The sequence below is a fragment of the Emys orbicularis genome, chromosome 1 (assembly GCF_028017835.1).
Source record: "Emys orbicularis isolate rEmyOrb1 chromosome 1, rEmyOrb1.hap1, whole genome shotgun sequence".
Classification (NCBI taxonomy): Eukaryota; Metazoa; Chordata; order Testudines; family Emydidae; genus Emys; species Emys orbicularis.
Genome location: NC_088683.1, coordinates 259,994,259 through 260,006,568, shown reverse-complemented (window position 1 = coordinate 260,006,568; position 12,310 = coordinate 259,994,259). Strand labels below are relative to the sequence as shown.

At 44.8% G+C, this 12,310-nt stretch overlaps 1 protein-coding gene across 1 annotated transcript in view; it reads right to left on the bottom strand.

Annotated features, from left to right (window-relative positions):
- The window catches only part of COL4A1 (collagen type IV alpha 1 chain), a 106,741-nt gene that overhangs the window by 11,440 nt on the left and 82,991 nt on the right, over positions 1-12,310 (bottom strand). Inside the window, exons 43-46 of the mRNA XM_065423596.1 lie at positions 6,329-6,401; positions 5,573-5,644; positions 5,092-5,220; positions 2,167-2,265 (exon numbers count right to left, since the gene is read on the bottom strand). Of these exons, the coding sequence (XP_065279668.1) occupies positions 2,167-2,265; positions 5,092-5,220; positions 5,573-5,644; positions 6,329-6,401 (373 nt within the window). The remainder of the gene's footprint in view (positions 1-2,166; positions 2,266-5,091; positions 5,221-5,572; positions 5,645-6,328; positions 6,402-12,310) is intronic.

The window sequence follows — 12,310 nt, the reverse complement described above, 5'->3', positions numbered from 1 at the left end:
AACCCTAATATTCTATGATTCTATGATTATAGTGGTTAGAATTGCTATCATCTATTATTTTCAGATCTATCTAGCTATCTTTCTTAAGTTTTTCTAAAGTGTCCTTTACCATGGATTGTAAGTAATATGCCAGGGATCGGCAACCTTTGGCATGCGGCACGCCAGGATAAGCACCCTGGCGGGCCGGGCCGGTTTGTTTACCTGCCGCGTCTGCAGGTTCGGCCAATCGCAGCTCCCACTGGCCACAGTTCGCCGTCCCAGGCCAATGGGGGCTGCGGGAAGCGGTGCGGGCCAAGAGATGTGCTGGCCACATTGGCCTGGAGCGGCGAACTGAGGCCAGTGGGAGCCGCGATTGGCCGAACCTGTGGACGTGGCAGGTAAACAAACCGGCCTGGCCCGCCAGGGTACTTACCCTGGCGGGCTGCGGGCCAAAGGTTGCCGATCCCTGTACTATGCTGTGTTCTTAACATACAATACTGCAAATGCTTTGTACAGATCAGTCAGTTCAACTGAAATAATTACTTATCATCTTAGAGAGACAAGGTGACCTGAAAAAGCTCTGTGTAAGCTCAAAACCTTGTCTCTGTCACTAACAGAAGTTAGTCCAATAAAAGATATTATTTCACCCACCTTGGCTCTCTCATGCCCTGGGACCAACACAGATAAAACACACTGCTTATAATCTTGTTAGTTTACTAATATTCCTCTACACATCTTCATTTTTATAATTTTCCAATCCAATCCAAACAATCTATTCTGCTATCATGGAATGTTTTATATAAACAAACATATTGTAGGGATTAATAAGGGTTCGGCATCCCAGGCTGGATTCACACACTCTCTTGTATGTTCTGTAATGTCGTGTGTGTGTCCCCCATCCCCCCGCTCCAAATACTTGTCTAACGCTGCCTTTAACCCTAATTAAAGCTGTTCCTGTTGCTGCCTTCTGTGGAGAATTCCATACATGGTCTACCACCAGTGCTGCCTACTGAAGTTCTGCCTAGACTCCTTTGGGACCTGACTTTCCCCTAGCTTGGTTTATGCCCCTAGTTCCTGAAATTGACAGAAAATCAGATACTCTTGTAGCTTCTATCCTTTCTATTCCCATCAGAACTGTACATACTTCCCTGAGGTTTCTTCCTTTCCAAAGAATAGAGGCCTAGTCTCTCTGCCTTGCTGTAGAACTAAATTCAGCAAATAACTGAATCATTCTGGCTATCCTCTGCAGTACCTTTTCCATCCCTGTAATACCATTTTTATAATAAGACAACCAGAATTGAGCACAGTGTTCCTAACGGTGACCTAATTCATCACCTTCTTGTGCAGTGATTTTCTCATTTATTCAAAACCTGTTTCTTTCTTTGCTTTTAAAAGTGCTGCTAAACATCAGGCTTAAACTTTTAGAGATCCTTCCAATGTAACCTGGAATCTCCCCAAAATAAAAATACTCTTTCAGGTCCTATTTAGGCTAAAAAAATCAATTAAATCAAAGTACCGTATTAACTTCTGTTTCATTAAAACTAGGCAGAGATCTTAAATTCTCAATTCCTGATCACCAGGCTATCACTTTGAGGACTAAACAATATATTCAAAAGAATAAATTATTCAATCTTGAAGATATTTCTAGACTGTGAACATTTCCTTTCTGAGTCATCTCTTTTCTAGATTAAGCCATGTAAAATAAGACGCCTGACACTCAATAAAGGTATTATAAAATTCCACAGGTAATCTCTCTAAATCCAGAGTCTTTTCATTATTAATAATTGCATCTAACACATCTTCTCCTGCAGTTGTAACTGGTAGCTCTACCCTAACAGAAAGGTGGAGGTTTTGAACCTGTATATCTTTTATTCACTGTAGCTGTATTTTCTTTATCTGGTATCTGATCTACCCCCATCTTTTATAAGGACTGGGGCAAATAACATGTGGCCATTTAATTCTATGTGCAATAGCCTTATCTGTCACTAAATTACATCAAAAAATCTCTTGGAGGTGCCAGCAACCCTTCAATGACCATGTGCTTTTAAATGCTACAAGTGTTTTTGTTGTGTGTGTCTGCTTCTTGTGCCATCTTTATCCAACTGCCAACCTTATTTTTCTTAATAAGCAATCTTTTATAGTCCCTTTGAATGAAGAACGGAGTCTTTAAAGAATACACAGACCTACCTGGAGGACCAGAAGGACCAGGTTCTCCTTTCTGACCAGGTTGACCATCAAATCCTGGATTACCAGGTTGCCCAGGTATACCCTCAGGTCCTGTCACTCCTGTTGAAATATAAGAAATAATTACAATTGGATCACAGAGACATACTTGTTCTTGCTTTTTGGATTATGGGGTGGCAGTACAGAAAAAAGCACATGCCCAGTACCTATAGGTAAATGCCAGTACCCAGAGCAGGTAGGTGAGGGTGCCTGCTGGGGGAAGGGTGTTGAGGGGTGTGGGATGGGAGAAGATCAAAATATAGCCACTGGAGGTGCACATCTGTAGCAACCGATTTCCTGCTAGCATTTGTCCAGACAGTGAGGACGACACACAGGCCTTTCTCCTCATTCTATGACAGCAGGAGTCCAAGGCTGAAGGAGCTTCAAATAAAAGCCCATAAAGAGAGCCAAAAGTCAGTAACAAGTTGTGGGAAATTCACAGCCCTGCTAGGTCTTTGCCAGATTGGTTTTGGCTTTACCCATTAGTTCAGTGCTTTATTTCGTAGCTGTTTGAGTGTGTTTTCACTCTCATTTAAATACCAGACTGCTGTATGCAGGGGATGCAGTTTAACAGTACCAGCACCAAACTGGTACTTCCACTCTGCTCCAGATATTTCAGTTACACCTGTTCTTCTGCAGATACTGTATAGTGCAGTGTGACATTAAGGCTTTGAGATAACTATTGGAGCATGGCTACAGACTCTTTTTGGCCAAAGCCATATTCTGATTGGACAGTGAAGCCATTTGGATGATTTCACAGCCATTTAACCAACTCACAATAGTGCATGGATATGGCCCCAAGAAGAATCATCATGCCCTTTATGTTAAATAGATAATGCAAAAAGACAAATTGTCTTTCACCTTATTTCCCCATCACCTCCATATAAAATAATGGACAGCAGGGGGAAGGAGTTTCTCCTTTAAAATGTTACTGATTTTGGAACCCTTCTGAACTGCAGCTTCCTATGCTCCCCCTTGCCAATCCAAAATGCTACCGGCCCTCGCCCACTTATGCCAGCCCTCTACTTTCCTGACCCCTCGTCCCCTTTCTCCCTACTTCTCTTAATCTCTTAAAAAATTTAAACTTTCCAATTTAGGTGTTTTATGTAAGTTTCATGCTAAATGCTGCTCAGTTCCACAGAGACGCTGGGCTAAGAGAGGAAGTGGGGACTCCTTGTTAAAGACCTGCTTTTGGCATTCCTGTAGCGTAGTGGTTCTCAAACTTTTTTTTTCGCGGACCACTTGAAAATTGCTGAGAGTCTCGGCGGACCACTTAGTGATCTTTCCAAATGTTGTTTGTACCATTAGCTAACTATTGTAAAGCGCTTTGGATAAAAGCACTATATAAAAAACCCTTAATAATAATTAAGGTTTTTTTGTTCTACAAATAAAGCACACAACTCATATTTTAATATCAGTAGTCTTATCTTTCTAATGCGATGGATGTGCCCTCTCTCCCCCGCCGCGGCAGCCCCTGAGCTGGGGCTGGGAAGGAGGGGGGTCTCTCCCCTGCAACAGCAGCCACAGAGCTGAGGCTGGGAAGGAGGGCTGACTCTCCTTGGCAGCCACAGCCCTGGAGCTGGGAAAAGTCGTCTCTTTCTCTGGCCGCCGCAGCCCTGCACATCCCAAATTCCCCCCACCCCCTCTTCTCACCCCACTGCCCCCTCCCACCTACCGCCTATTCCCTCCAAGGCCACCACCTCACCTTACATGTGCATCTTCTCCAGGGTCCAGACACCTAATTAGAAAAGCCACGCGCTGCGCGGCTCCACTAATTAGGTGGGTGGTCCTTCACTCTCTCGTGTGCAGCCACCCAGGCGCACACCTTAGAGGGAACTATCTGTGTATCACCTTGTGGTGGGGCGGCCGCCCCATGCACGGAGAGTGTGGGCTGGGGCAGTCCCGGGTGCCTGCATATCCCGGCAGCCAATAAGGGAAAGACTTGTTGCGAGCCAATCAGAGCCCAGATTGGGGACGGCCAATCAGGGCCAAGCTCAGCCATATAAAAGACTGCTCGGGGAGAGAGCAGTCAGTCTGTCCCAGGCCTTCAGAGGGGAAGATCTGTCTCCAGAGCTGGGAGGCCAGCACCACGGACAGCGCAGTGCAGGCCAGCCTTGGAGAGCGGGAGAAGGTCCTACTCCGTAGCCTGCCAGGCGGCAGGGCTGGAAGGAAAAGGCCTAGCGGGGAGAAGGGCCGTTGGGGAAGCGGTCCAGAGGAGCAGTCAGAGGAGGAAGGAGAAGGAGGACAGCAAGGCTGTCGCTAGAGGGCCTCTGGACCGGGACTCAGAGTAGTGGGCGGGCCTGGGTCCCCTCCTTCCCCCCTTTTTGTTCCCTTTGGCCATACACTCAGCCATAGGCCGCAGGGAGCGGCCAGTCGGAACCACACCAGATCCTGTACTGTAGGGATCGGACTTAAAGGTGTGGGACTGTTGATCATCCCCCCCCGGAAGGGGGCGCGAATGGACAGAAGGACACTGTCGGAGGGCAGTGTTCTAGAAAGAGGACCCTGTGCGTCGGGAGCACAGCGGGTCCACACGCCAACCCCTGGCGGGACGACAGACGGGACACCACCAGAAGGAGGCGCTCTACTGGATTGAACCGATTCCCCGAGATGACCAGTAGGAGACGCTGCGGTGGTGAGTCCCAACCCTGTCACACACCTGAATGGAGCTTGCGGACCACTGGTGGTCCATGGACCACAGTTTGAGAACCTCTGCTGTACTGGGACTTCAAAGAGAAGCATCATTTTCCTATAGGCAGCCACTACAGACATGGCTGGAGAAGCAGCTGGACAGAGCTTAAGTTATGCCAATAGCCTGCTAATGCTCAGCCTGTCATAGCTTCTTTTTACATTATGCACCACCTATACGCAACTTTAAGACCCTCTCACCTTGCTGTCCTTTTGGACCTGGAAGTCCAGGGAACCCTTTTGGACCAACTGGTCCGACAGGGCCAGGTAAACCTGGTTCCCCTTTATGAAGCTGATATGGACCTGGAGGACCTGGTGGACCTTGTAAACCTGTCAAAATTGATGAAGCAAATACAAAAGAAAGTGTTTGTTATCAGACAATATAAATAATTAATAATTATGTGCATTAGCACCCAAAGGTCGCAATAAGGATTGGGCCCCGTTGTGCTAGGCTCTGTACAAATATATTGGGATAGAAACCTAGCTCTAAGAACTAAGAGCTTACATCTAATTGTAAATTATCTTTACAGTCTGTACATTTTGAGGTTGAGATTCTATTAACTCACTTGCACATTCTGGGTTTTTTTTTTATGTTGTACAAAATGCAAAGGGTGATATAATGCCACTTTAAGTAAGAAAATACCTATTTTAAAAATCTGAAAAATATATAAGCTTACCATACCTTTAGAGCCAGGAAACCCTTGGTCACCTTGTTCTCCCTTGAGACCTGGGAAGCCAGAAGATCCTTTTGGACCTGAAGTCAGATGTACATGAAAATTTAAGTCATTAATTCTTGTTTTAAAACTGTGTGTGCTGAATAATAGATCCAATCCTGCAAATGCTTAGACACATGAGTAACTTTACCCACATGAGCAGTTCCTTTGATTTCAAATGTTTGCAGGAAAAGGGCATATGAAGTGATGACATAAAACTGCCATCAATATTCAATTAAAAGATAACTGAAGACAAATTCAGATTTCTAAATTCAGATACACTTTAAATGTATTGACAGCTGCATTCTTTCTTACACTTAAAATTTTAATAAACATAATAATGATAGTGGAAGTGATAGAAAAGGTTTGTCTACTTGCAAGCAGCCTCAAGTTTAGCACGTCACACCACATCTCAAAGAAAACCCTGACTATTCTTAGAACATACAAACATTGATTTTTCATTTTTCTTCAAAAGCAAACATGAATTGTACAATCTACAGAACAAGGAAAGGGAAAAAATTACTGACAAATTCATGTTGTCCTTGTTCTGGCTTCTGAGGTAGCTTCAAAGTTAAGGCTATGGTATTTGTGGGATGCTAGATTAACATTCTTTGAATGTTTTCTTTTGATAAAGGAGGGGGGGAAAGCACAATCTCCCTCTACCTTACATGAAGTTAGAGAACAATAATTTTGTAACTATACACAAATTATATATTTCTCCTCACCTTGAAACCCGGGAACTCCTGGAGGTCCCATATCACCCTTTTGACCAATATCTCCTGGTAAACCAGCACTACCCTGTATAAGAAGAAGCCAGACATGAGTTATCCTATATTGCTATGACACACCTCTCAAATAATCATGTGATTTTGGAAAGCTGTAAAAAACACTCAAGTCGGTAATTTCTAAAATCAGAGACAAGCCACTTGATCCAAAGATGGTCCTTCTCTAATGTTACGTTGCTCAAATGAGAAGGCTTTGTTCAGAAACAAAGGCTTGTGGTACGCAGGCAGAGCAGCCTGAGTGATGATCTGTGCTATGCTATGCTTTATCTTGAGAACACACTGGGACAAAATAAGGTGGCTCAATAAAAGTTTAACTAATCAAATGGCCTTGAGTCTTGGGAAATGACACCATGAAAAAATATTAGAAGGGAGACAAGTATCACTAAATAGAGCACTCACTCAGAGTATCCTAGACTCAGGGAGCTGGCCTCAGGTAACCCCAGGGGGAAGATAGGATATTTCAGGTCAGAGAAAGGATTAGTACATATGTGGAATGAGATGAAAGTTACTCATTAGTCTCAAGTTCCTTTGCAGGGGACTTGGTCTTTTCAGCAGTGCTGAACTGGTCTAGGAGCGAAGAAGTTTAACACACAAGGCCTGATTTTCCTTTCACATACGCTGCTCTAAATGAACTACTCCAGTGAAATTGGTTATACCAGTTTTACAATAGTCTAAGACCATGTCTACACTACAAACTTTGGTCAATATAAGTTACGTCAACATACAGATGCCAAAGTTAGTGTATCGCTCATGCTCGTGCACACTTGGCTGCTTAGATCGGCGCTGCATGCACTCACCAGGAATACTTGTGTCGATGCAAAGTGTGGTGCATTATGAGTGGTATCCCAGTGTGCCATGTGCTGCCATCTGGCACATTGCCTTCTGGGAAGTTTTTGCAATGTGTTGTGGTATATAAATAACTCACCTAGGGATCTCTGGGAGCTAGGGGTCAAGTTCCCAGCATGCCACTTTCTTCATATCCCATAATGCCATTCATATCCCATAATTATGTGGGTTGTTTTTTTTAAGATCCCACAAACCACATGGCACTGTTTGGTGTTTGCTATCTCTGACAGAAGCATGGATCGCCATACCTCTGTACCATTCTCATGAGTGTTGCAAATACAAGCCGCATGATTCTCCGGTACTATCAGAGCTGCAAGAAGAACTATAACAACAGGAGACATGACAATTTCTTTGAGGACAGGTTGTTGAGGGACATAGTGAAAAACAAGGTCATTGGTGGTAATCATGGAGCAACTGCCAATGGTGGAGCGCAGCTTCTGGGCTGGAGAAATGAGCACTGACTGGTGGGATTGCATCATAATGCAGATTTCAGACATGAAGCAGTGGCTGCAGAACTTTCGGACGTGCAAAGCCACATTGCCGGATTTGTGTTCCGAGCTCGCACCATTCCTCCAGCACATGGACACCAGAATGAGAGCGAGAGTGTTGATAGTTGAGAAGTGAGTGGTGATCACACTCTGGAAGCTTACATTTCTGGATTGGTGCCAGTCAGTGGGAAATCATTTTGGAGCTGGAAAATCCATAGTGGAGGCTGTTGTCATGCAAGTGTGTAGGGCCATTCATTGTCTTCTGTTACGCAGGACTGTGATTCTTGAAATCGGCAGGACATAGTAGATAGATTTGCAACAATCAGGTTCCCAAATTGTGGTGAGGCAATAGACGGCATGCATATCCCTATTTTGGCACCAGCCCACCTTGCCACAGAGCACATCAACAGAAACGGCGACTTATCTATGGTTATGCAAGCATCGGTGGATCACTGGGGATGCTTCACCAACATCAATGAGGGCTGGTCAGAGAAGGTTCATGACACTCGCGTCTTTCAGAACACATGACTTTCAGAAAGCTGCAAGTAGGGACATTCTTTCCTGATCCCCGGATTGCCAGTGGTGATGTTGAAATGCCACTAGTGATTCTGGAAGACCTAGCCTACGTCTTGCTCCCCTGGCTTATGAAGCTGTACACTGTCCACCTTGACAGCACCAAGGAAAGATTCAACTACCAGCTCAGCAGGTGCAAAATGACAGATGAAGCATGACAAAATGCGTTTGGTAGACTGGTTCTCAGTGAGAAAAATAGCTGAATGGTTATAGCTGCCTGTTGTCTGCTGCATTATCCATGTGAGGCAAAGGGGGCAGGGGAGTTGCCGCCAGGGTAGAGGAGATGTCTGCTGACTCTGAACAGCCAAGCACAAGGGCCATTACAAGACCTCAGCATGGAGCTATGTGGTTACAGGAGGCTTTGAAAGAGCATTTCCACGGTCAGGCACAGTAATGTGCTGTGCGTGACTGTGCTCTGGCCCTGAAGGTTTGTGAGCTGTTAGGAACTGTGCTTGGTGTACATTTATACATAGAACTCTTTATGTCTTATAATGAACCTATGAATTATTCTGTTTTGCGGCACATTTATAACTATTACACTGTCTTTCACTGAAACTATGAATTATGCAGTGCTTGTTGTACATTTACACCTATGACTGGGTGTTTCCTTGAACCTATGACCTCTGGGGTGCTGTACACTTACAAATACTAGGAGCTTTGCATCCTGCCATACATTCTGCAGTATGTGGGGTGAACCATAAGAATGAATTTATTTTTAAAATATAGACCTGCATTCACTGACAAAAGCTGTGAAATGAAACAACGTGAAGGAAAAGGAACAATACAATACAATACAAACTTCCAACATAAATTAACTGAACAAAACTTTAAATTTAGAAAGGCAGCAAACAGTTCTGTCCATTTCAGTGCAGAAATGCAGTCCATTTTGGATACATACACCAACTGTGCCTTTCATAGGTCATGGATGTGAAGATGTGGTTGTCCTTACTGTCCCCTGGCATGGAGTGGTAGGGCTAGGGATGAGATCTATGGTTCCAAGAGGATTTTTGAGGGGCTCAGGGAGCTGCCACCATGGACTTCTCCAGGGACTGTAAAGGGTGGCAAGTTTGTGATTGTTGGTCAGCAAGGGTCAGCAGCATTTGTGTTAGCTGCCTGAGAAGCCTCATTATGTCCTGGTGCATCTCTCTTTCTTTTTCCTGATGGGATTCTTGGGTCTTTCTCCATGTTCTCCTGTCCTCTCTATCCCTCTCCATACTGTCTGCCATGTTAGGCCACCAGACCCTTTGTTCACAGTCCAGTGCAGCACTGGTTTGCAAGATCTCACAGAACATATCATCCCTCATCCTCTTCTTTCTCCTCTCCAATAGGGTCAGGCATTCCCCAGGTGTGGAGGGTCACTCCTCAAGGCTGCAACAGCAGCAGCTCCAGATAAAATGGAAATATGTATAATTGTATGCACAGTCACAATGGAAAGTGAAAGATAAGCTTCAAAACTCCCTTCCCTCATTCCCATAAAAAATTGTTATAAGACATACTTATTGCTACTTCAGCTGCGGCACACCTCTGCACAGCACTATTCTCCCGCCCCAGCCATGGTGAGTATTGTCAGCGAGGGGCCAGGTGGGGGGAAAGGAGAAGGGTATTAACATTTTCGGTTGCATAAAACAATATGGTCTCTATTTCAGTGGGTACCAGTACAGGGCAACGGCACTGAGTGCTGGCACTATTTTTCATAGGTGGTGGTGATTTTAGCTGATATCTCACTCCTGAGTGTCACAGCGGCACAGAGAACACAGCCTTTGCGGGCATCCCAAAGCCACCCAGGACCGCATGCCACTAGCCTGCTTACTACAATGGTGCCTGCCAAAATGATCGCTGAGCAGTGTGGAAAAGTGTCCTACTGCTGAAGAAGAAATAAGATGGACATCCCTAGAAACCTTCGGGAGAGAACTGCATAGTAACTCTATGAAAGTTTCATCAAGATCTCTCAGGAGGACACAAGGGACATTCCTAGGTACATCAACAACCTGCTCCGCAGGGCCTCCAATGCCTAATCCTACAGGGAAATGAAAAGAAGATAACAAATCTACCTCCGTTTGTTGTACTACCACCTCTTCTCAGATAAGTAAAACAATGAAAAGTCGATACATGTCTTTAGTAACTTGGGATGGACCAGGCGCCATCTTTACATTTAAACATTAAAAGGGAAAATGCAGGCACTCACTTTCCCAAGATTCCATCTCTTGCACTGTGCTTGCCCATGCCTGGCTAGTGGGACTGGCTAGGCTGCAGCAGAGTCTCTACAGGTCCTGGCTCATGGCATAGCCAGATTGCCCCGCCCCACCGCATCTCCCTCCCTCCTCCTCACTGTTCATGCCAGAGGTCTACATCTCTGAGGTATCCACAGCGGTCTGTGGGGCGCTGGTGGGGATACTGCCAAGTACGGCATGCAGCTTGTCATAAAATGGCACGTCTGTGGCTCAGCACCAGATCGACTGTTGGCCTCCCGGGCCTTGTGGTATGCCAGCCACAGTTCCTTTGCTTTCCCGCGGCACTGCTGCTGATCCCTGTAGTACCCCTTCGTCTGCATCCCCTTCTCGTAGATGTCCATGTTTCTATGGCTGCTCCATAGCTGTGCCTGAACAGTCTCTTCTCCTCACAAGTGATCCAATACCTCCTGTCTACTCCAGGCAGGAATGTGTCTAGAGCGTGTAGTTGGCATAGTCGTCTGGGTAGCTGCACACAACAAGGGAGAGCTGCTAGGTGTGCTCACCAAGCCCAGCAATCAGGGAAAGGCATTTCAAAAATACACAGGATTTTAAAGGAACAGGGGAGGGGCTTCTGGTCTTTGTGACCCCTGGGCAGTGGAGTTCAACATTTGTGACCAGAGCTGTCAGTGTCAGGCATTGTGAGACAACTGTTGGAATTGGCATAGGTCACGCAATGTCTACACTTGAACTGTGTCAACCACAATACTTTGACTACAGCTCAATGCCATTTGGGGAGGTGGTTTTACTGCATCACCATAACAGGGTGCTTATGTCGGCAGGAGACAAATTTGAGTGTAGATACGTGTATAAATAGGTCGATGCAAGGCAACTTATGTTGACCTAACTTTGTAGTGTAGACTAGAGGAAAATCAAGTGTGCTAGAGGAAAATCAAGGCCACATACTGTAAGACTCACACAAGGCATAGTAAACTCATTAGTCACCCAATAGAATTTATTGACAGCATCCTTCAGTAGAAGCTGGTTCTAGTTTCTGTTTCAATTGATCCAGAATAAGCATCTAAGCATACCTTAGAGATTCCCACAACAAATTGCTAACACAAGTCCTAAATACTACAGTGGTCTTGAGCCATTATTATAATATAACATTTGCATACAACTCCATAGGTATACAGAGGAAATACAGATGTAGCTCCAGATCCAAAAAGGTATTTAGGCACCTAACTCCCCTTGCACTAAGAAATGTACAAAATACGTTAGAGATACCATGATGGGTACACAGGGAGAAATGACATCAGAAAGGTGAAGGGAGGTATTCACAAAATAAAGTGATGTGGTTACTTGTAGTCATAAAGCACATGGCACACATCAATTATTTTTTAAAAGGAGCATGCCATGTGCATAAGATGAGTATTGCATTGCCTGATTACCTGCCTGAGTCTGAGCAGCACTAAGGCAAGGGGTCTAAGGCTACCTCCCCCAAACAAACTGTATACTTGTGCTCCCCACCCTGACTCCTACAATTGGAGCTGGTTGGGAAGTTTCCATCAGAATGATTTTTCAAAAGAAAATGCAGTTTCTGCAAAATCAACAGGAAAATTTTGATTTTGCCAAAGTTTTTCAATTTTCTGTCAGGAAAACCAAAATGAAATATGCTGCTCTGAGTTGGTTCCACCTGAAAGGAAATATTTCAGTTTGTTGAACTGACCTGAAATGTTTCGTTTTGAGTCAATTCAACTTTAAATTGCATTTCCCTATCATGGTACATTAGTTATGGTAACTGTAGTTCATATGACATTCTCTCCTAGAAGTTGCCTCCCTGGCTG